Source organism: Syngnathus floridae, chromosome 15, assembly GCF_059516105.1.
Source record: "Syngnathus floridae isolate MCC-2025c chromosome 15, RoL_Sflo_1.0, whole genome shotgun sequence".
Lineage (NCBI taxonomy): Eukaryota > Metazoa > Chordata > Actinopteri > Syngnathiformes > Syngnathidae > Syngnathus > Syngnathus floridae.
In genome coordinates this window covers 11409218-11434655 of record NC_142427.1, presented here as the reverse complement: position 1 = coordinate 11434655, position 25438 = coordinate 11409218, and the positions used below count along the sequence as shown (strand labels likewise).

The following is a 25438-nucleotide window of genomic DNA, read 5'->3' as shown; positions in this document are numbered from 1 at the left end:
TATGACTTTTGAGATGTTTCAAGTTTTTTATCCGTCTGAATAATGCAGAGAAAGAGAGAGAGCGCTTTGGAAGAAAGTCATCCGACGCATTTGGTAAACCAATATCTGGACAGCGTAGTACCCAGGTTGAAGCAGATGGCTTTAAATCAGAAAACAAGAGAGGAGAGTTGGGGAGCAGACTAATGATGTAGAAAGAAAGGTTAGTGGCTCTTAAATGTGAGAGGACAAGAGGAGTGTAAACATTCTCAGAGAAAAGCTGAAAAAGTCAAAGAAAAGCCATGCAGCCAGATAGAGAGATGAATCACGAGTCATTCTGTTTGCAGAAGAAAGCCTTGCAGTAATTCTCTATGGGAGTCCTTTTGATGCGCCGATGCTTAAATAGAAACTCGGGCCACATTCTTCATGCTCCTGAGTGGATGGAACTGACATTTCAGTTAGTTGTGGCATTTGGAGAAAAGAGGAGACGAGATGCTACAAGTGTTTCCTAGCAACAGTTCTCTGCAGAAGCTCTCCCACGTGAACGCCCCCACCCGCCCAGCAGCCCCTAAACGCACCCACCCACACCCCCTCTGAACTCCCTCCCTCCCTCCCTCCCTCCCCAAGATAGGAGTTGCAGCAATGCACCACTTGCTTCAGACCTGGAATGCATTTTAATTCCACCCCATCAGGCCTTCATGGAAGCCACATTGACGTTGGGCCCCCTCCTTTGCCCAACATATGGATTAAAAAAATATTTTCATCCATTTAAAAGCTGTGCGATTAAAATGCACTTCGAGTGCCCTTTTTTTTTTTTTTAATGCGACTCAGGTGAAGAGGGCGTTGCACAAACATCTAGCATGTGCAGTAAGGCTGAGTGAGTTGATAGTGAAATGGTGCTGGCAGCAGACAGAGGGCACTAAAGTCTGAAGAATCAATGGATGGATGGGAGGGTGGTCAGATGACTCCTGATCTAGAGGGAACAAAAACGACATTTAGATTAAGGATTCAGCCATCCGTTTTCTGGCACGCTTTTCCTCACGAGGGTCACAGGTGGTGTACACCCTGGAGGTCTGGACTTGTTGGCAGACAACTGCACTACAGTAAATGTTATCTGCAATTCTATTTCTCAACATTACATTAATCCGCTTAATCCTGCAGATGCTAAAAAAGTCTTGAAAGTCACAGCAGGCTATGCGTAACTAGTTTGTCATTGAGAAATCAGGATAGAATGCCAGAGCAGACGTACAGAACGTTGTGGGTCAAAATGATGAATTCACAGGGGGATGGATTGTGCGCCGATCAAAGCGTGATTGATGAAGCATTGCAGACAAGAGCGAGCATATCAAAACCAGCAGGGAGGGTGGCGAAATCATCGCCTGCAGCTTTGGCCAAAACGATGATGGGGAACGAGGAGATGAATGAAGATTGAAACAAATATGTCTCCTTAATGTTGGCTGGGTTCATTCAGATACCGCTTTCAAAGTTTGTGCCGGCAATCTAATAAAAGCTCTGGGCCCCACCAGGTCCGCCATCCATCTATTGAAGACCACCCGAACAGACTAAGCCTTGAAAAATAACCGTTTCCCTCCTCATGCAGCTTCATTTCACATCCGAGCTGAATCTTTATTCAAAATCAGTTTCACAAAGCGGCATGCAATTACATCCACATTATCAGTAATTACGGAGTTTTCAAGTCCTTCAATGTTGCTTCGGCGTGTAATTAGTCTTTATAAGCTACCTGCTACACACCATTAGCGCCGTTCCCGTACACTTGCCTCCAGAGCATCTGCAGAACCAACCTTTGCACAACGGAAGATGATTATTGTTTGGCTATGAAGTATTAATTAAAGTCGTGTTGGGATACACACAGAGATGATTCTACGGTTTCTCTCTTATCAATCGTCCCTTCAGGGTCAGGAGAGGGCTGGAGCTATTTTGGACAAGGTTTACCCTTAGTCATGAGTTTAAATGATGACTTTTGATTCCTAAGAAATACCTGACCAGGATTTGATTGTCCATGACTTTGTGTGGTTTTGATTTTGCTTTGCCCCTGAAGATGGCAGTAATCATCCACAGAAGGAGCCAGGCCCTCGAGGAGGCACGTTGCAAACGCACAGCTCCCCTGACTTAATTACATAGCACTCTCATGCCACGGAACGTGATCATTCAAAGAGTATGTGGCTGGATGGCAAGAGAGATGTTCAAAGTGAGATAAGGAAAAAAATAGCAGAAGAAACTGCGGGAGCGCATTTGTTTTGCTTTTGCAAATAATGGTGTCATCTTCCCCTGCTGCGATTCTCCAAACATCTCGGCATCATCACGCTTTTGTCAGCGAGCACATAAAAGAAGCCCATTTTCACAACACAAAAACAGACAAGACATTAAATCATTATTTAAATTAAGCCGAGTGCTACCTGAACCTGATTTTGATTACGTCACCATAAATGATGACAATTCTACTTTTCCAAGTCCTTTCGGGTGAACAGAACAAAAACACGACCATAAATTGAACTGTTATTTTATACTTTATGGGTCTTGACAATACAACAAGTATCAACATAAAAATCCTAGCAGTGATTCATGATAACATTTTTAGAATGTATTTATTTAAATGTGGGGTATCTTTGTGTCTTCATATTTACTTCCAAATGGGAAAAAAAACAAGCAAGGGAAAGAGAGTGAGAAACGACTTGAGCGAGCGGTGCGAAAAGGCCAACTAGACATGGACGCTGTTAACCGGAGTCATTAGTGTCACCAGTCAGATATACTAAATAGTTTCAAGAATGCACAAGGGGGCCTTTTTTGGCCCACTTAGCACAAAAAACATTGACCAGCTCGCTGTAGAAAGCTCAGTATGTGAAGGTAGTAGTATATCCAATTTGTGCCTTTCTCCCTTGGCGCTAATGTAGCATGCAGGAAAAAGTCTACTTGGCCAATGGAATCACCCGCGCTTTGACTATTTTTGCAGAATGATTGGATTGGGAAAAGTCATTATTTTACACACAAACATAGCTAATAAGCGTGATACTATTTGAGACTAGCAATCACCTCTCCTGGGTCAAATATTGTTCCCAGCAATTCCTATAATGCTTGTTTCCACTTTTATTTTCCCTACACCTGTGTAAGTCAGGTGTCAAAAGCAACATGGCCCATTAGTGCAAATAGCAACTGCTGAGATTTGTTTTGTGGGTGGGAACGCTACCTGTGGCTGTTGTGTGACTGACATTTAGGAGAATCAAGCTAAAGGGGGAGTGAAATAGAAAGTCAAAACAGGAGATGGATACTCGGCATTCAATTACAAATGATTGAAAGACTCTTTAGTGATCGAAGGCAGACATTTCCTATGGTCTGGAATGTACGTCACATCCAATCAGGAATGATCAACCTTACCTGAGATGGACGGTGCTCTTCCATGGCGACGTCTCTTATCCTATTCCCCACTTACTCCGCCGCTATCACGTATTCAATTTTTGCTGGAATTAAATTTGCAGAATGCCCGTGAACTCCATCAGTATTGATTTGAAGTCTCTTAAAAGCTTCATGACCTGATAGTACTTCTATAAGATGTTCTCATAGCCTCTGAGGGTGCTTTCGCACCTATTGTTCACGTTCTCTGAAAAGTGGTAGACTTTGATTTTGTTTTGCTCGTAAAAAAAATCCAAGTGAACTTAAATGCATCGTAACAAACCACTTGATCAGTTTCGTTTCTTAAGTTGAAAGACTGTAAATAGGAACATTTTATGGCCTGGTGGAATAATGAATGACAGAGAAGCATTAAACTGAATAGCTAAGTGCATTTTTATAGGCATCTTGAGCCAATTAACCAAAACCTGTTTGGTAAGTTGATGGTCTCATATATTTGTTTGCTTGTTTTTAACACTATATCTCCTATTATGACGTTTAAAGATGATTCACATGGAAGTGCGTCAGTGTAAAATTCAAAATGTCTATTATTTCAAAATTCATGACCAGAATTGAATGTTTTGTTGCCTGACTTTATTGTCACTCAAATGTAAATTCAGGACTGTTGTTCCTCATTTGCATTTTTCAAGCCATTTTGGCCATTTGTCTTTTTAAGGACATGGATGAAAACAAATTCATTTGGTTGATGGGAAACGACCATAAATTTTTGTTCTCAGCGAGGTCTTTGGGAATATCTGCAGAGTCATTCTGTAGCTTCTACCTCCTTTTCTTTCAGGCTTCTCAATGTACTTTTAATGCTACTCACAATAGCAGTAAAGCAGCACAATGTTGTGTGATTGGCAGTGAAGAAAATCTCTGAAAATTGGCTCGCTCTGACAGAAACTCGGATTCTTACGACCTTCGGCTCGGTTATCTTGTGCAAAGATACTCAGGTATTGATATCTTTAAAAATAATGGGGTTCTTGTTGCGATATAGTGAAATCCCCCAAGGTTTGATAAAAAAACGGAGTGATAGACTGGCCACAAGAATAGACTGCTTTCTCCAATTCACAAGCCGTCTTCTGTCAAGATCACATGTTTCTTGCTTAATATGAAAAAGTCTGGGGAAGTTCAGTCAAGGACTGCAAGAGGAGAGCAGCGTGTCACTTTTGTCTTTGAGTCATTAATTAGTCATAGAACCAAGACAGGTCACTAGCTGACCAGTGTTCTTTCTGCTTCATAAAAAATGTATTATCGGGAAGGCTTCAGGCTTCCATGAATAAGATTAACTTCAGGGAAAAAAAAAAAAGACATTTCAATAAAAGTGGAAATATGTGTTCTTGACACTTTAAGACACTGAACAGTTTTGTTGAAAGTTGCCTTCAGTGACTGCATGGAAAACATATCTTGGCGGGGGCCGCTTATCAAGTGTGTGACGTTAATGAACCATTCTTGAGATCTCAACGCTTTTGGCAGTTAAATAACTCCATCCACGCTAAGCTGATGTAGAGCGAATGCTGGACTCAGCAATGAGTTTCGTGATGAGTTTTCTACCTTCTTCCGTTTATAGACAGGCTATTTGACAACCTGACATCTCCTGCGAGTGAGACATTTGATTTAAGGTAAACGATTTAAGAGGGGGTGAGGGAGTCTTTGGATCGCAAAGTGAGTGCCACCTTTGCAAATGGAAATGTTCCAAGGGCAGGAAGAGGAGAACATGGAAAGAAAGTCAAGCAACAGAACATTAAAAGTAAGGAGAGCAGAACCCGTTTCAGCATGTGGGGACCAAGGTACGAGAGGAGAGGGAACGCATGGGGGGCATGTCGACGTCCCTCCTCATGGCGTCCAAAGGAACAAATCACCTGCTGAACAAAGCCAATGGGCACCAACGGCGCCCCGTTCATGATTAATAGGGCTGTCACTTGGTACAAATGCAGTGCTGTGTATGTGACCCATTTTAGACAAGCACAAGCGCAGCCTCTGCCTCTTGCTTCTTATGTAAAAGGGAGGACCAACAGCTCAATCCTGATTTCTTCTCACCCAGCCACTGCAAATGTCTTTTTTGCTTCAACCGGACTGCCGCGCTTAACCCGAGGTGTTCGTCCTCCTAGGTGGATCCAAAAATCGAAGATTCGGGATGTTCGAACGCAAATACTCGACTTCTCTCAGACATCTGACACGAGATGGCAGAGGAAACTCCAAACGAAGGTCAACGATGTTTATTTTCCTTCTGAGGGCCCGGTCTCAATTGCAGTTATAGGGCTGCCGAGGCAAATTGTTCCACGTTGAATGATATCCACGTCAAGACGCGTGACAATGATTGATGCTGAGTGTTGAGATGAAGCCATTAATTAAAAGCACAACTCTGACTAGCCCAGCATTCAACAGCCCTTCCCGGAAATGACAAGTTCTGGCGAAATTTAATTCCGAGGCTTCATTCCCCGCCGCACGTCATCCGAAACCTCCCAAAGCGAGTTAGAAGATAGTTGGAGAACAATCTCTGGAAAATTAAATTCCCCTCCAGCTACATTTCCACCTCTCTAATATCTGATCCCTGATGAAGGGTGTGTGGGGGGGGAGGGACATTATCACTTTCTCAAATATCAAGTTACTTTCATGGCTGGTCCTCATCCGCTATTTGTAAATGTTGCAATTTCAAAAGAGTAGTAGGACGTATTAACTTGAGTTTTGTTTATGCTAATGAGCTCACGTTATGAAATGAAAACAAGAGCCACCATTGTTGCTTCTGTCGGTGGTCTAACATCCAGCCAACAAAAGTGTGAGCTTATCTTATCTGCTTTTCTGCCGGCAGCTTATTATTTGTGAAGGAAACATCTGCAGGATGCACTGACTATATCTTACGTCATCCATAAAGTAGTAAAAGTTGCATTTTTAATTTCTATCGAAAAGCGAGCGTATGTCCCTTAATGGCTTCCCACCCGCTTGACTAATTAGCAGTCCGACACAAATGAGGCGAGCAGCTTTGGAGAAAATGCTATGCATGCAAGTTACACAACAAACTGCCAAGCGGAATTGCGTGAGTGCTCCTGAGAGCTCTGCTGGTTGTTATCATTTTTAGAAAATTTCATTATTATTCTGTGTTTTAGTGGTAGGTTACTCTCACAAACAAACTTCCCCGAGCTGAGATTCAAACCCCCGAGCCTCAGAACTGTGAGGCACGTGTGCTAACCACTACTATTTCATTCGTGTACGATCCTGTCTTTCAGTTTGGGAGTTTGATGAAGTCATTTCCCCGCAGGAAATACTGTAGGATGCTGAGTTCGATCATGTTTTCCGTTTCGGCAGCCTGGCTTTGCGTCGGCGTCCTTTAACGTGACTTGACAAGCACCTCAAGTGCCGACTACTTTGTATTCTTGAGTGCTTTTGACACTTTAAGCTGCACTCAAATGTCAGCAACATACGGCAAACGTTTGAGAGCAGCCTGCCAATGTTCACCTCAACTCCCCTCACGCCACTTCTTAAAAACTGCAATTTGCTCAAAACTTTTGTCCTCATTAGTGTGGACTTGGAGATTACCTATGTTGTTTCTTACGTTTGGCCTGCTGGCAAAGCTCTCAATTGCTTCTCCTTGAAGAAAGCCAAATACTCCCGTGCATCACAAATTGCACTTTGATGGATCCAAGCATACCTGATAACCAAGCACAACATGAAGTAGCAAATGTAACTCCTTGACAATGAGCATGCTCATTGAGCAAATCCAGCAATAATTCAAGTCTGCACCCCCTCCAATCGTGATGAAGCATCGATCTGCTTTTCCAGCGCCTCTGTCCCACCCTGATTAAGTCGGGTTGCTCCGATGTGTCGACTGCACTTGTAAGACAAATAAATCGTACTTGATTTGAATCCACGAACAAACAAATGCAAGCACACGTCGAGAACAGGCAGATGATCGATCAGCGACGGCGCCGACATGCTAATGTGTCGAGTGATTGTGGCCGAGCCTGAAACAACAAACGTTGCGTGGGTCGCAACCTCCATTTAAGCCTGACGTTTGCCTAATGTCTTCCTACCCCAGACACCTAAATTTAGATTTATTAGAATGTTTTTGTACATGTATACAATCAAGAAAAATTTGCGGACATGACTAAAGAAACATTGACATTTTGATTGTGTAAGTTTTCACAGTGCTCCCAAATCTGACCATTTTTTATCAACTTGAAAATGTGATGACAGATTTACATGACTTTCAATTAATTGTGTTGAGGAGAGGAAATAAATTGATTTGCTTCACGCTCCATTTACCGTTCCGCCATATAACCTTGGTCCCGGGGGTTCCCCCTTGATGAAGAGCAATGTAAAAAAGATGAAGAGGGCTCACTGTGTTCTATTAGTTGGCGGGACATTTCAGCTAGTCAGCATATGGTCCCCGTGTCATTTGATTATTAAAGCAATGTCATCATATGGCTAAAAAGTGAAAATTGCCGCAGTGTTTATATTGCACAGACGCGGAACAAAACTTTTACATACAGCAATGATGATTATTACTGCATGCTGAAATTGTCCACTTAGCTGCTATGAAGACAAAATTTCCCCATTGTGGGACTAATAAAGGCTTATTGTATTCTACTCTATTCACTCGCTGAAGGCAGAAAAATGTTGTTTCTCCATTTCTGTGTAGTAGCTGTTTGTGCAGAACAACATAACAGGCGGAAAAAAAAACAAGTTGGGAAATGTTTGCTTTTGAAAAGAGCATGAAAGAAGCTTGCTTATGTTTTCTTGACACATAAATGGGGGAACCTGCATTGCATGACGGAAACAGTCACACTCCATTCCAGGTGCCACAATTGCGGTTTTAAAATTATTAATTATAATTCTAAGGCAGAAAGTTTTGGCTCGAGCAATTTTTGTGTTTGACTTAACCGTGTTCGCTGGCTTTTTTTTTCACCCCTGCTCGTGAAAGTGGAATGAAACTGTCAGGAGCGATTGTTCAACACCTCCAAAATAGAAGGTCGGGTAGATATTCTTCCATCAAAAACATCTGTTACGTGTGATGAAACAGGCATCATCACGCGCTGGCATCCGGAAGCAGAGTGACATATCCAGTCAGAAAGAGAACATTGACATGCTGCAGGCTATAACGGTTCACAGCCTTTTCTCACTGTGATGGATGGCCTTGTGTGCCAGGCTCCACTTCTTCCCCTCCCTTAGGCTCCACTCGCTCCTGCGAACGTGACACTGTTTTACTTTGAAATGATCTGAACTTAACTTTGTATAAAATTGAGAAAAAAAAATACAATGCTTTGCTTTGAGGCGAACCACTTTTCCACCATGCCACCTATTTCTGCTTCCATTATTAGAAAAAATAAATTCAACCATATATTGGCTTAATATTAGAAATGTGCAGTCTGTTTACCCAAAAGAGGAGTAGAGCCTGCTCCAAATAACAGAAGGATGCATTCAGTCTATCGTGATGTATTCACTCTAGCATGCCCTCGGGTAAGATCATAAAGACATAGAACTGGATGGCTTTCTATTCCTCCTCATCCCGCTTTGATCTGTGAGCTGTCCCAAAATACCACCAAAGACTGAAAATACACATTTGTAACACTCGCGCATATGCTCACATCTTCCAGGTTGGGCGTGTGATTAAGAATTCGTTTCTCTAGGGTACCTTTCCTCTAGGCTGTAACCCGAGGTTGGCTCAACGTGTCTTGAGCGCTGCAGCAAAACAATGATGAAGTGCTAGCGCAAACTGGGAAGACGCAAGGAGACAGCTGCCACCAGGAGCAGCAGTCTGCCGTGACAGTGTCATGCACGGCCCTCCCAGACATGCACGTGTACGCTTGCGTAACGCCGCGACATGACAGCTTGCTTATGTATTCCGATCATGTTGATACCACAAGATACAGAATTTTTTGGAACATCCGGTTATGGATTAGAAACATCTTGTGTGTGGGGGAGGAGCTTAGCGTCTGTTGTTGATTCAATTTGTATGCGGCATAGCGGCTAAATGCTGCTTCACCATGTTTGCTTTGAACTCTGGCTTCCACTAATTGATCCAAGTCGGCTGACCTTTAAAGCCCTACTAGCTTCATATTCCATTGATTCAAAATCTGTTCTACTGACTGAGCCAGTGCAAAGCTTTTAGGATGGTTTTGAGCTCTTTGGTTTGGTAGCTTTTGGCTGTATTAACATTTGTAAACAGTCAATTAAAATTACTCCTTTGCCCGCAAGGATTTTTAAATGTCATCAAATGATGACTCAAGCAGTTCTTCCAAAAAAACAAACCAAAAGTAAGCAGCTCATGGCAAGCCACTGCAAAGTTCTCCAAACAATGAAGCGAGTTGACAGTGAGTGATGGTGGAAGGAATGTAATAAAGGTCAGCAAGACGCGGGGGCTGAACGCCTTCTTACACGCACTTTTATGCAAATTAATTTGAATGTTTTTGTCTCACCACTTGAAGGACAAAAGTTGAACCCCCCCTCTCCCTCTTTCAGCCGTGATTCTCATTAGCACCCCGCACAAGGACAAGATGTAAAAGCAGTTTTCATTAGACTGAAAAGGAGCCGGTTTAAATCAAGATGACATATTTTGTGGAACTTCTTGTAAAATGAGATTCAGCTTGAGAAAATCGTAGGAAATGTACAGCATCTTGGGACAGATTGACTATACCCAACACCAGGTGTACTATGTCAATGATGTCATACATTTAAGAGGAAATTCTGCATTGTTGTAAAAGACCTTTATGGTGGCCAATGGCATTATAAAACACGATTTTGTTGGTTAATCAACTTCGGATCATCATTGTATAGTGGACTTAGGGGCTGATAATAGGACAGCAACGTGTAGCTATTTTTATGACCCTGCTTTAGAAGCGGGCTCATATTTAAGCCAGGCAGGGCTCATGTGGGAACATTGAGATGATCCATTGATGACATTTGCATCATGACCTCCTGTTGTTCCGCATGAGCCTGCAGATATAATTGTGTCTGCACAGGCGGCCACGGATGCTAGTTATAAATACAGTACAACATTGCCTTCTGTTACATCCATGAAAACATTATTGGTATTTATGACACCCGTGTGATCATTCTTTTCCATTTTGCATTGTCCGACAGACAATGTCAGACTGCTAACGGGCTGGCCTCTTGCTATTGGCCTGCTCTTTGTAGAACCAGCCACTGGTTTTACGCCATTGCTCATTTCATCTGGGATAGCCAGGAGGGGAATTGTGTGCCATCCGATCAAGTCCAGCATCAATAAAACTGGACAGATCATAGTTGTACTCTATGCAACATACCACTGTGCTGTATTTATCATGACTAGTTTATTAGTTATGTGTAAAACTAATGTGGTCTCCTTTCATTTGGGAATGACCCATATTTGCTACAGCTTTGGCACATGTTCCCCAGAGCTTCAAAGCACAAAGCCCAGATGAACCAAATCTTCAATTTCCTGCCGGTGTTATTGGCCTGCTAGAAAGGTGGAACCGAGGTCAGGCACACAGACAAAAGCTTGAATTGTTATCACAAAGCAGCAATATGTTGTTGGTTTTTTTTGGTGGGGGTGTTAATATTTTCGGTAGGAGTAAAAGTGTTGTTTCTGTTTAAAGCTGAAGTGGTGGAACACATTATACACTTATTAATCTCCGTTTTACTATGCTTACCCAGGACAATTTGTATTTCATTATCAATAAGGTGATTTAAAAGCTCAATTTCCCCAAAGCAGTACGGTTCAATTTATTTTGGTGCAGTACACATTGACTTGACATTCACTTAAGATAAAAAAAAAATACCTCCTGCAATCTAAATTCCGGCGTATGACTAATTATCACACACAGAACCCATTTGAAACATGTTGCTAACCAAAACAGCAGCACTCTGAGGGCCATTAAAGTTGGCTCATTGTCCAAAGAGCATCATGGTCCACACTGTGTAGCTTCTGAGGGTCCACTGTACAACGAAAGAAGTGGATGATTCCCCGTTGTTGTCTATGTCCATGAATTTTTAAAGCGTAAGAACCTCAATAAATTGCGTGGTTAGTTTATACAGCTCTGAGAGAAATACGTTTAATCATAAAACCATTACGAGGCATTGGAATGATAAAAGCGCGTTCCCAGGGACTGAGGCGACGGTTGGCTTATTGCACGTTATGTTTCGCCCCATCCTCGATGCACGAGCGAGCAGATGAATATGTGCCACGCTGAATTCTTTACAGATGATTTCTCTCATTAATTTGCAGTCTGCAGATGTTCCTAATTCATCACAGTGCTAACCTCCTGCCGCCGCAGCTGTTGGAGGTGGGGACGCTTGTGTGTGTGTATGCAAGTGTAAACATTCGGCCGATGCGGGGATGTGTTGCTCGCGGACGTTTGTGGTAACGCCGTGATTGTGTCGGCGCAGTATTGTAGGAGCACGTGGAGCTTGAGTTGCCACAATGATTCTTCCAGACGGACTAAAAAGCTGGAGACATTGTGAATTAGGCAACTTTCAAACAAGATTCTGAATTGGCCAGCTGACTTTTGAATGGAGACAGATTTCAAGTCTGGCCGGGTATCATTAATCACGTCGTTAACAGGGGAAATGAAAGGCGATGGGCCGTTTACAGGATTTTCGGTCGTGTCAGAAACTTGGACTCAATCTCAATACCACCTCTGCCCTCTAAAAATGCACATTCATGAGAAGTGAGATGTTTCCCAATTTGTTGTAAAATTTAAGGGTAGGACCACAAAAAGAGATGTGCCGAAAGCTTCTGTGTTCTTCTTCTATCACAAAATAAGTCTTAGTTTCTAATCATATGTTGTCAAAGTTACGAGCTAAATTGAGCACACTCCCAAGTGAGAAGTAACAGTGCCCACGTGACCTTTAAACTGAAAGGTTAAGAGCTGTTCCCATAGATAATGGATTGGTTATATTGATCCTGCTAAGGTGTTAATTAGGTATTGCATTATATATAATTTAGCCTAATTGAGTGAACTGGAGGCCTCAGCGGTGGCTCACAGACAGTGCTTGTTAGACAGATAATTGCCTCTCGTGCAGCCTTGTTCACATGCCTCCGCTCAAAGTAACTGTACACTCCGAGCTTGTTTGTTGGAGGAATGGGCGCTGGTGGGTCAGATCTCTTCATTATCGCAATCAGCACGGACATGCTCCTAATCAAACGGCGCGGCATGAGCTCAGGAAAGTATGTCGGAACATCACCAAATGTGCTGGGATGAGAGACAAAGGATCACCTTGGACACATTGCGCAATGATGTCAATCTTTCCTTCAGTTGCTTTTGTTTTGAAGAAGTGCTGTGTGCCTAACTGATTATTAACAAAATACTATTTATCCCAAAAAATAGTGCTAAAATGTCAAAATAAGTAAAAGTGTGTGGTTACACTCTACCGCCATTCAGTACATTTAATGTGTCCTGAAGTGAATTGATCTGTCAGGAAAAGAATTCCTTAATGTCACCCCCCAAGCATGTCTTCGACGTTATTTTACCATCATAGAGTTTTTCACACCAATTTCACAGTCTGTTGTTGTGTTCCTACCACCTGACGTGTACAAAATGGAAAAGTGACAAGAACTGCATGAAACATCTTTTCTCCAATTTCCACCTAACAGCACGTGTCGCTGACTGTGTGCTAACCGGCGTGTGCATGTGTGTTACGTGGTGAGCCAGGTTGTGCCATTTGAGCCCAGTCAGTCTCGTGAGGCCATATGTCTTGTTCGGGGGAGTTTGAGCTGCGGCGACTTGAACCTGTGGTCAACCACTCGTGGCCAACTGCTACACCATATGGAGGTGAATAAAAGTGAACCATTCCTTAGCCGTGTTAAAATGAATTTATAATGTGTCTTTACCTCATTAGCAAACAATGCAGTCACTAGGAAATCACATTTAATTATTCTAGAAAGAAAAAAATATCCTAAAAATAACTGTATGGTCAAATTTGCAGTGTTCTTCCTCCACACAATAAAATAAATGTGTTTTTCCACTTTATTTATATATTTAAAAAAAGTTAGTAAATGTACTTGCTTCAGATCATTGACACCATCACACAGCATTAACTGCTGAGCCCATTTGAGCTGCATTGATGAACTTAACACTCTCAAAAGAATTTAAGTGTGGAGATTTATTGCATGTTGTTAAGTAGTCGCTGCCCGCTTTGGGGTAATGTGTGCGTCCGTAATTATGTCCCAGCAGGTATGTGTTATGAGTTAACAGTAAGTCACTTTTTATTGGTAGACAAAAAAAGTGAGTCGATGAAATTCTTTTGAATATGATTCTTAAAATGTGTTTGCAAATATTAGCCTTATAAACATAGATACGAAGATTGATAGACATATACGTATAGATGGACTGTAGATAGTCGATGTATAGATGTATAGACATAGATAGCTATCCACTTTGTTTCCGTGAGTGCCATTAAATTTCCACAGCAACAGCGATCACCCATAAACAATCATATTAATAATGTATAACAAGCAACAAAGAGCAGCAATGAGGAGGGATTAAATTAGCTTGAAATCTAATTTAAATGCAGGGAGAGGGAAAAAAAAAATCTGATTTAGAACTTATATGGTAAGCAAGATAAAGAAAACTGAAAATGTAAATATGATGATAATGTAGTCGCATTTGAAAAACAAATGAATAATCTTCACTGTATAAGATGATAAATATATTGATTTAAAGATGGTGATGTCGTGGAACATTCGAGTGCTCAGACATAGCTAGTCCATTTTATTTAATCAGATATTAAAAATTTGTTTTCAACTTTTAACTGCATTATGGAATTTAATTTTGGCGAGCAGTCACAACCCTGCCAGTTGAACTATGCTGGTCAGAAAATTAAGCGTCCCGTTGGAATCATTCATAAGGAGGAGTACGCTATGCTGCTATAATAGACTCCATAATCACAATACCTGCCTTGGCTGTAATAGCTTGGCTCTATTGTGGCTCCCTTTCCGCATATCATCCTCGTGCGGTATTTATTTTCGTGTGCATGTGTGTATGTTTAAGGCCGAATAGAAAGAATGACTTTTCCCTTTGAGATTGCATGCCTTTTGGTCCAGCTCCATTACTTGTATTATGCCTTGCACAGAACGTGAACTCTGAGGATGCAAAACATTTTCATTCCGGATCACATATATAGCGCAGGATGGAAATGTCAAAAAGAAAACTCATGCATTTGAATTCTAGTCAAAGAAAAAGCAAAAGTGCTCCTACATACTTATTACTGTTTGCCTTGTTGAAGGCCAGTGGATTTTTATCAGATGTGCATCAGGTTTTCTTTGTTTGATCTTTTCCTGTTGTCTTCTTCTTATCAACCACCTCAGTCTGTTTATGACAGCTTCCCTTTTGGTTATTCTCAGTGGGGAAAAAAAAAAAGCTCCAATCTGGCATCCTTCACGTATGAGAGGACAGACACATCTGAGATTTTTTTTTTTTCCTGAAGTGTCTGTGTTGTCATTGATTGACATTTTTTTCCTTTGACTTCAAAAAGTTGTTTCTTCATCTATGTGCATTCCTTTCTCCAAGGTGTGTGTAAGCTGAGCTGCTTCTTGTGTTGAGGATGTGTGAATGTACATCATCACCATGCTCAAAAGGTTGTCACGCTTATGTTTACAGTATATCGGAGGCCATCTTGCACCCCAGGTAAAATGTGCTTCTGCCATTACAGCTGAGTGAAAGCTTTCTGCCAAAAAGGTCAGTTAGAGGTCACGTTTTAGCGATCTAAAAGGCCCGCATGACTTACCCCTAAGATGTCACATCTTCCTCTGGAGAAAGTCATTACCAGCAAGCTGCTGTGGCGAGAATGTGTTTGCTGATGGACAACCTGTGTACAGTACGAACACGCGAGTCCCCTTGCTGCCACTCTGCCAGACAGGAACGTGTGAAAGATTACCACTGAGACAGCAGCATCTTCTTCTTCACTTCATAGTGAGAATAGTTTCTCCGTATTAACTCGAGCTAATTCACCGGTTCATTCGTCTTGACAGAAAAATTACAAATCGATTCCCTGTAAAGGCGTCCAAGCGTCTACACAACAAACATAATGGCACACTTACTCACTAATACTGCTTGAGACATACAGCTTGTCCGGTGTATCCAACGAGCGGCCATCAATAAATATTCTTTCCCCGGACCACAGACCCTAATCCACATTTGTTTGCATGATTGACAACCTGCCGCGACTCCAATATCCCCTGTGCCATTTAAATTGACGTCTGTGAAACCAAGAGGGTAAAATACGTGATTTAAATCATTAGTGGACATTTTGTAAGCATGCTAAAGGGTAGATAGTTTGAAATGGGCGTTTGCGCCGTTGTGGGAGTGATCACGGCCAAATATATGTAATGCAGAAAGAGTTTGTCATCAAAAAGCTTTTCGATACTGTACTTCATCTTTTCATCTATTGGTAAACAGAGCATATTAGGGGTAGGCTATTAATCGTGCTGATAACTTTTAGCGCTTTAGCTGCGGGATAACAGTGAGTTTTAATTAGGTTTGAGTCCCGAAGGGACATTTTTCATAGGTTTCTCGCTCTATGACCTTACGGGAAACACACTCCCAAATGGATGCTAATTACAGTTTAATTTTCAGCACTTTTACACCCCACTGAGCTATGAACAAGATAACCTTCTGTCGTTTTTGTGAGAAATGCGCGTTCTTTTCACCACTGATAATAAAGCTAAAAATATTTGGCCTGCAGCAGTAATTGTTTGAAAATAAAAAAAATCAACTTGTCAACTCATGAAAAGATGTTGTGTTGAGAGCTTTTAGCAAACATGACCACAGAATTTTTCAGCGGCGATACTGCGATTCCCCCACAAAGTGCTCACGTGGCTCAGCATGTTTATTTAATCTCCACAGATAAAGATACGAAAGGGCACATGTAGGCCCGTGGCATTTATAAAACAGACACATACGTGACACGAGTGTCTCTCCGGGAAGAGGATGACTTTGACCGTGTCGGCGCCGTACAGCAGCGGTCGTGATTGCGAGCCCGATGTGTATTGCGGGCTCGTCACGGAACGTGACACATCCGGGTGCAGTTTAGCCACAGGCTTGGCGTACGTGGAATAAACAGACGCCTGGTGAAGGCATGCCTTTGGCTAGGAAGTCTCTTCTGAAGCCAGCACGTCTGCTTTGACACATTATCAGAATAGTGCCAATGTTTTATTCTTGTTTATGTCATCAAATCAGCCTTGTAAAAGTTTTTATCCAACAACAATGTGTGTTTTGACACGGCCTCAGCGTGATCATTCTGCATTTCTGGGTCGACTTTGCTGTTTTTGTGTTTTCTGGCAACAGCAAAGCGCCCAAGCACATCACATGAGCATGATTTCTGCCAGGTCGGTGGTGTGTGTCTTTATTAGTGTGTGTGTGAGCATACGTGGGTTGTTTTGGCTGCTCTGGAGGCCTCCCACTCTCTCTTTAGGATATAAGCCTCGTGGAGGAGCTCTTATTCCATGTCCCGTTTCATTTTCCTATTCTAAAGGATTATTAATAGACCTGTGGATGTAAGTGAATTTGAGCTCTGCATTTGGTTTGCGCTGAGCCTTTTAAAAACAAAATGAACAGGCTTTACTTGCCATTTTATACCTTAATTAGTTTTTTGTACTATTTGAATTGATGATGTTGGGAAAAAAAATTTAAAATGACACTTTAAAGATGTATTTATTCATCCTACTAAACCAGAGTGAGAAAATTGACTTTCTCGGTTTTTCTTCCCTCAAAGGAAATTTGAGACATTTCATAACAGTATTGCATCATTTCGAGCCCAAAAACCTGATACCAGCATTTTTTAAATGAACTCTTATCTAGCTTGGCTTTAGTGTCTAACACAAAGAGAGAGTGAAGGTCAGGAGCCATGGGGGTAATCTATCTCTGTTTGTCAGATGGTGGCGTGGCATGACAGGTGATAATTCATTTTGATGCTAACCATTGAACTGTTGTGCCACCTCTGTATAACAGTCAAGAGAAAATGAAGTCATAAAGCATTATGAAATGCCATTAATAATACAGGGCTTGTCTTTCCATCGTGATTACACCTGTACATTTCAATCACGTCTTTTACAATAGCGAAAGTCATGTACTGTGAAATAATGTCTATTGCTGCAGATGTTTAAGATATACGGGGGAAAAAAAAAAAGATTAACGTGGCTTTCTGCACCAAGATGAGCAGCGTTTCCATCTAAGGCTGCATTGCAGATAGAAAATTCATATTCTGGAGCTGAAGCTTCAGCTCCATCTTTCTCTCTGCAATGTGACATGAAGAGAATGACATCTTGGGAGTCAGACAGTGTACGTCCAATCGATACCTAACAATTGTATTATTATTTTTTTTTCCTAGAAACTACTTTAACGCGTTTTATGACAAACAACACAGTAGATGGATGGTTGAGAGCGGAATGACAAGGCATAAATGAATATGAACTGGTGAGTGATGATGAGGCAGATGTTAAACCTCTGTTGATTCTTGGCATGACTCGGGAGGGAGCTTTTGGCTGTGAAAATGGGACAAATGAAAGAAAGAAAAAATGGTAGCAGAGATAGAGCAGCAGAGGCAGCAGGTGGCCACGGGGAGCTGTGTGAAGCCCAAGCTCGCTCCAGATAAGACTCACACAGGAAATTGCAATATGGAAACTCAAGTGGAATACTAAGAGAGACTATCTCTGGGTGTCTGTGGCTCTTTGTGTGTATTCGCTGGAACACAGTACGCCGCTGAAACCCAGAATTCATTGTGCATTGTAAATGCAACAATTGGTGGAAAGCTCGAGGTTACAAATGAGAATGTGCACAGAATACAAGCGTGAGGCTGCATGGCAATTGCTCTCATCCAACCCCTGGCTCTCTCTTTATAAGTTTGCCATCGTAAAGATATCCCTGATACTGAAGCTTTGTAATCCTTCCGATCTTTTAACCTTCCCCAAGAGAACAAAATAATATTCCCGGCTGAAACCACAAAAAGGAATCACGATCATTTCACAAAACTAGGAAAATATATTTAATACATTGCTTTGCAGATACTCCATGTACCTGCAAGTCTTTTGATGAGAAATTACAGAAAGGTGCAGAGTTTAAAATCAAAGCATTGCTAAGCTAAAGTAGAAAAGACGAGACTAATCACGGAGTTGCTAAAGTTGCACGTTTAGTTGCAGTATTTATCCAGGACCAGCATGCTGCACGGCTGGTGACAGCACTGTTCTACGATGCCATCCCGCTTCATCATCATGTCCATCTTTTTCTTAAAGGCATAGCCCACGATCTCGTTGATATCATCTGTTGATGTTGCCTCATCGGTCTTTGGTGGTGGCATGATACCTGGAGAATAGCATAAAGTGATTTTCAGAGTTAGTCCCCAGAATGGACTTCAAGAAGTTGCAAGTTTGCAGGAATGTCTTACGTAGCACAGAGTCAATGTCCCTCCTGGAACTGGTGAAAAAGCCTCTGTCCCCACACACCATATTAAGGGCTTCAACCAAATTAGTGCCACACAGATGTTGTGAAGAATGGGCTCTGGAGCATGGCCATGACATGACCAACAAGACCAGGACTGAGGCGGAATGAAGCCACAGTGGTGCCATGATGGGAAAAATAATCTATACATGGAAAAGTATGACAATGAAAGAAGCCATGCTCACCCTAAAATGAAGCCAACATCAACAAATGTGCAAAATCTTACCTGAAGAGTTTGCAAGCAAGATGGACAAGGCGGAATAGACTGCTGAAATGTCGACTGCATCAGGCTGGAGATCGCCTGTCCATTAATACCCCCCGGCATCGTCGGAAAACACGCGTCCGCAGATGACGTGGGCGTCAAATGTGCCTGTCAGCAACTGTTAAGTGACTGGAAGAGCTTTTTGCAGCATCAATTAGTAAAACAAACCATGCTTAATGATCCCGAATGATGTGATCACCTCTTGGTCAAACAACGATGACCTTCTCAGACCTTTCTGCTTTGGAACAAAACCACAAATGACTCAACCAGAGTCCCAGAGTCGGTAGCGCTGAATACCATTGTGTTTTTAGTGCTTAGATTTGGGGCATCAGGAGCTCATCTGCAAAGACTTGGCTTTTGGATTGTAGAAATGTGGAGAGATGCCACCGGTTTTCTGGAGACTGTTGGGATGTTCTTGAGCGAGGCACCGTCCCAACTCCAAGCTAAGTCCTGATCCAGAGTCAAGTGGGGGTCAACTAATTCCCGTAGCTTTATCCGTCGGTCGCTACACACCTTGTGACAAGAACGGAATTGATCATAAGAAAAGTTAACTCCGATTTTAACCTCACACTGTTGAAAACGTCCCTAGCGATAATGGCTGCTCTATGCAATATCCCAGATTACTTTTGGGCCAACACTAGACGTCACCTTATTTTAGCTGAGATTGGAAGTTGATGCGGTTTCTTCCCACTAGTCCTATTATGCGTATTGGAGTGCAAATAACAACTATACTTCATTTTTTTCCTGTAATCATTTTCAGCCCATGGAATTACTTTTATTTCTGGAGCGTATTCTGTCCAGGTGTTCATATTTCCAAACACATCATCCATTCCATTTGCTTTCCATTTGCCATTCAATCTACTATTGTGGTAAACAGCACCAGCAGCTATTTGGAATCTAAATGATAACATACAGATTTGTTGTTTCTACGGCTTCCCTTTTACAAATCAAAGACGGCGTATAAATAGCCCATAGACGAGTACAATTTAAAACCAGAAGGCGCCTCACTCCATAATAGACTATGCAAGTTAAATGTATAATGGCCAGGGCTGCCAATATGTTGCAAAAACGATTAGATTCAGTCACACATCGTCAGAGCGTGTTTGAATACGTGCAAGGAGAACAATTGTGACCGCATCAAAATGCAAAGTGCAAAGCAACACTCAGCCAGTAAATTGAAGCTGCTTTGTGTGTATTGTGACTCCGCAATTATAATTTAAATTTTGAATGTTTATGCTATTAGGACTTTTGAATGTAAATGGTATACTAATAAACCCAAATGTTTGGCCCAATTACGATACACAATAGCATCCTTTCCATCCAGCTGGACTATCATTACAGCCATTAGATTACATTCTGTTGTTTTTTTCTTTTTTTTTTTAATGTTTGTGTTGATGCAAGTTGATAACACCCAAACATATTTTCAGTTAATTAGGGCAGGTTTGTGTTTATAATTGCATTTGTGTGTCGGAAATACCAACACAGGTATAAAAAAGCTCCTAGTTTACAGATGACTTAGCAATTTAATAAAATTTCTACCTTTATGGTTCTCAAAGCGCTTTAACATTGCCTCCTTCTTTATCTATCGTAGCATCAAGCTTTATTCTTTTGGTTCAAATGTCTTCAAAACACATCTCAGCTTGACTTTAAATTCATATTTTCAGATAGTGTTTATATTACGCTGTGTTGGTGCCAAACAAGCTGGTGTGCCGCCAGGAATTGCTTACCTGAGTTGGACTGTCTCGAGAAACTAGAAGCAATGACTCTACCTTCCCTTGTGAATTGGTGAATGATGGCTTAATGTGATAATTATGTAGGTCGCTGTAACAGACTCCCGAATTAAAAAAAAAAAATGCATCTGTTTAGGTAATTCATTTTTACATCCTATGGACTATGTCTTGATTTCTTTTTAATACCATTACGTTTAAATGTTAGCCACCAAGCTTCACCGGACCATCTGGTTCTCTTGGCAGTGAAATGGTTTTGCACAGCTGCCACCTCATGGGTCGCTTAACCAGAAATAACTCGCAGTCGGTTGCCATAAACAACTACAGCCTTTGGGGGAAGGTAGGAGACAGTGAATAGCAAATATACTTGATAAGGGGTGACACATTCATTCCTTGACTCATTTTATGACGACATTGCATCGTGGTGGCGCCCATGGATGCCAAGGAACCATCCTGGTGATTACCTTGGCTCCGCGACAAGGATTCTTTTGTCTCCTCAGGGTCGAGACCACCTGTAAAGTACCTCAGCAAAAAGGTACGAGCCACATGATGATTTTCCTCAGGTACCGAGGGAGATCAATATTTTCTCAAGCCGTTGCTTAATGTGCAAGTCTTCCATCCATAATGGAAGACTAAGAGCACCAAGATTGGTAGGTCTTCACTTGGCATTTCATCTCACTGCCATTCCATAAAGATATGGAGAAGAGCTAGAAAGCATTCCTGGTGGACCTATGAATTTAATCCATCCATTTTGCACCACTTATCCTGTTTACGATGGAGATGGAGCATATCCCGTCTGACTGTGACTACGGTTGGGATTGACCAATGATATTCATCCAAGCGTGCCACACAAATGCAATCAATACACAAAGAATAGGCTTGGCCTTGGTAAACACACAACAAAAAGCAATTGGATTTGTGTTCCCTCATTTGCTCTTAAGTTCTGCAGCAGTCAGCTCCATTTAGAAGCCCGGACGGCTGATTGCTGCGCCACCTGCGCAATTTTGGGAGGGCTGCTTACCAACGTCATGTTCCATTTACCACCTGGGTTATGAGCACGGCTGACCTCAGGAGTCAGCCGGAGTGAGCGTGCGGTGCGAGCTTGTTGACTCGTAGAGCAGATCGCCACAAGTGGATGAGCACACACGTGGCTTGATGAGCACACACGACCCGCAAACAAAAGCCGCTTTGCAAATATTTGAGGTCACAAAGCAAGGACGTGTCGCCGATTGCTGAATTGCTCCAAAGCCGTCACACTGAAGCTATTGAAAGTTTGATTGTCCTCCTTAGCGTATGCCCACGCAGCACTGATTTCCAATTTAAAAAAAACAGTTGTGTTTTGTTTGCACATCATTAACTCATTTCAGATACTGCTACTCACAAAAATGTGAGTTAAACCCAAAGGGATGCCACACAGGTTTTATGGAGCACATCTTCCATTAGCCTTGAATCTGGCTCTTGCTAATGAGGAAGCATCAGATCAGAGAGTGTTTGTGAGTTAAAGGCTCCCTCTATGACTCTGTGGACATCATTAGACTGACCGAGGTGTATGTGTGTGCCTGTTTGTGTGTCTTTGCATTAATCACTGACTCACTGAAAGTCAGGAACAAGCTTGGACAACGCTGACATTTAGAATTCATGTTAAAGCAGTTAGACAACTTGTACAATATTGTGGTCGTTTCTCTTGTGTCTAATAATACAAACGAATTAACTAGTTTGGTAAAGTAATCCACACATACCGATAATTTCATGCTAAATAAAAAGATGGTAAACCCGTACACAGACAATAAATTTTGTTCTGATCCATCCACTCTCAGATTGACCACTTCCCATTTGTCCCGTCTATTTTCTTCTCAGCAAGTGATATTGGCCAGGTGAAATATAAAAATACAACAATCCCCAAGATTGTCCTGATCCATCTTCTTCATTTAGTGCCTACCGCCTGATAGCGTGGCCTCGGAGGGTTTATGCACTCTGTCTGTCGACCTCCTAATTCCTCTTTGTTGTCCGCCGCTCGAGGTAGCACCGTTTTCCAGTTATTGGGAAATATTGCGCCAGTGCGTTTAGTTTAGCAACTTGCGTTCCAGCATCCTCAGCAGTGAGAGCCAGCAATTCAATATAGTGCCAGTAGACTTGCGGTGTCCAAGGTTAAAGACTGAAAGGGGTTGTAAACTTATTGCAAAAGATCCTCTCTAGACTTCTGGAACTATTGGGAAATATGAGAGAGAGCACCCCTGATCTTTGAGATATTAATATTTGAATGGGATTGATATGACTGCCCTTTTTAGTTTTGGATGTCAAGATGGTGTATTAAAAATATGCTCTAATTTCAGGGAAAGGGGGATGAAATGAGTAAAAGTACAGTCGGGTTTACGCTCCATTTTAGGCAGGCCTTGAAAAAAAAAATACACACCTGTTGTCAAGCATGACAGGTTGAGACGGACACTGGATATTGTTTTTATCTGCTTGTCAGCGATCTCGTGCGCTAGTCCAAACAGACCAGTGGTTCGAATCTGTTTATGCCGAGCCGGCTGACCTTTTGGGATTGTCTTGTTCCAGGCTTCTGCACAGAGGGAGGGGAGGAAGAGGAGGCTTAGTGCTTGACCATCAGGGCATGATGATGCAAGACCTTTAATATTTGATCAAATCTTGACCTTGTATACATCGGTGCGGTGTAGATAAGCAATCGCATTTACTCTGCATCCACAAAGATAGCGCGGAAAGAAAGATTGCATGTACTGTGTTTTTGAGGAAATGCTGCATAGACACAATCATTTAGGAAGATAGGTCATTGTCTGCGCACATGACTCTGCAGGAGAAAAAAAAATGAGGAAAAGCACTGAAATGGGCAATTTAATAACACGCGCTATAACTCTGAACAACAATTTGCCTTATCTACGTCGTCATGCAGGTAGCTGCGAGTGTGTCGACCGCATGTGTTGCAGGGGCGCTCCATGATAAGGAAGAGACGGTATAAAATACAGAAACGTGACTGAGCTACTAAAAGAAATGAGGCGGTCCTCTAGAGCTGCAAGACACAAGTCAATGAAATAGAGTTGTTTTATTTGCTAAGCGGAAGAGGATGAAACGGCCCCCAAAGGCTCTTCTGGCAGAGGATTAGCAGATGAATTGACAAAAGAAAGCTCTTGATATGATGCAATGCAAAGAATATATTGTGGCTTGTGTTGTTGAGAACTAACGCATAAATGTTTCTCTGTCATTTTGCTTCTATGATGGCTGAAGGCCCTTCTCTCATGCTATTTTTTTTATTATTATTTTTAAAATAACAAAAGAGGTCCCACTGTAATACGATTGTTTCATTTGAGAAAAAATAGTGCCTTATGAAAAGTAATAATTCTTAAATATATCAACAGAGCTGAATAATCAGCACCTCGGGGCTCTGGGCTTAAAAGTTTGCATGCTACACTTCTATTTATTGGCCTGTGAGAAATGTGATTAACTGTGATCATTTGAATTAATGTGACGTCTCCCTCGGGCTCTGCCTCAAAGGGTAATTGTCAAATTTTAGCTTTGTGGATGGTTTATAATGAACAAAATTCAATAGAGATAAAAATAAATAGAACATGGCATTCCCCAGCATAACAAGAATGACCAAGCAAAAACTCCAAACGGCCCCTGGCGTTTTTGCCTAATTATAGATCCACATTATACTGTTAAAATACAAATCATAGTCACAAATCGGAGAAAGTCTTTCACACAAGCATGCAACAAGCCCTTGGCTTTGGTCTGAAAATAAATATTTTTCTATTCTTTGTATTTGTGTTTAAAAGTGAAGGATGTTTGAAAACCACTGTAGCAGAAAGATGAAAATCTCAATTTGTTTTCCCCCCCACGGGCCAGCGGCTGAAGTCCCCACACCACCGTGTATTAAATAAATATATTCAAGGTAAGCCAGTAGGTGACACTGTTCTCTATAAACATCTGTGACTTTGCTGTGTGACTTTCAGTGTTTCTCCTCTAAAATATTCCACAGCAAGATAGAGGGGCAGTCTGGACTCCATCATTTAAAAATGAAAAAAAGTCCCCAAGACACTAATTGTCTCTTAACACGATTGAGTTGTGATGAGAATATTTAACTCAAGGACAATGCCATTTAGTTGACTTCCATATAACACCGTTGGTGTGTGTGTGTGTGTGTGTTGGCCATCTTTAATTTGGTCGTGATTTCCTCAGGTGGCGTCGCCATGCTGTTTGGACCCATGTATCAAGTGTAATGAGAGCCCTATGCCACCGCTGACTGCAGGTAGACACTGTGCTGACTTTAAATGCCCTACGGCGACTGGAGCGACCTCTTTATTGCTGCAGCTGGAGCCATCAGGTGAGCGAATTGCACTCAGTTGATAGCAACATACGTGTGCTTCTTATATTAGATCTCATGTGGAAGTTCCACCTGGACTCGGTGAACGCTGTCCATGGTGCTAGATAAAATGGCAAATATGTACAGCAGGCAAGTGTTTTTGTCAGCAAAAAAACTATCTTCTTTTGCCCACCATCTCAAATACTTCTATATGTAGGCAGCCACATAACATACTTGCCAAATGATCATCCGAAGGTCAGTCGTAATGGGGTCACTGGCGGTCGACTGCAATTACAATTTAACCCACACAAAGGCAATTAGACAATGATAGCGCTGCGCC

At 41.9% G+C, this 25438-nt stretch overlaps 1 protein-coding gene and 1 long non-coding RNA gene across 3 annotated transcripts in view; one reads left to right on the top strand and one right to left on the bottom strand.

Moving 5' to 3' along the window:
• LOC148386709 (uncharacterized) overlaps positions 1-25438 on the top strand; it is a 54883-nt gene that overhangs the window by 17420 nt on the left and 12025 nt on the right. The window contains exons 5-6 of one of the 2 annotated variants that reach the window (XR_015863061.1): positions 24572-24687; positions 24975-25119. This is a non-coding gene — a long non-coding RNA (uncharacterized LOC148386709). The remainder of the gene's footprint in view (positions 1-24571; positions 24688-24974; positions 25120-25438) is intronic. The other variant, XR_015863060.1, reaches the window with a different exon arrangement.
• On the bottom strand, positions 18316-19184 carry LOC148386710 (insulin-like). Its single transcript, XM_088398647.1, has 3 exons — positions 19018-19184; positions 18739-18934; positions 18316-18656 (listed from the first exon to the last, which is right to left on the bottom strand). The coding sequence occupies exons 1-3, from the start codon at positions 19114-19116 to the stop codon at positions 18484-18486; spliced, it is 468 nt and encodes a 155-aa protein (XP_088254773.1). The 5' UTR covers positions 19117-19184; the 3' UTR covers positions 18316-18483.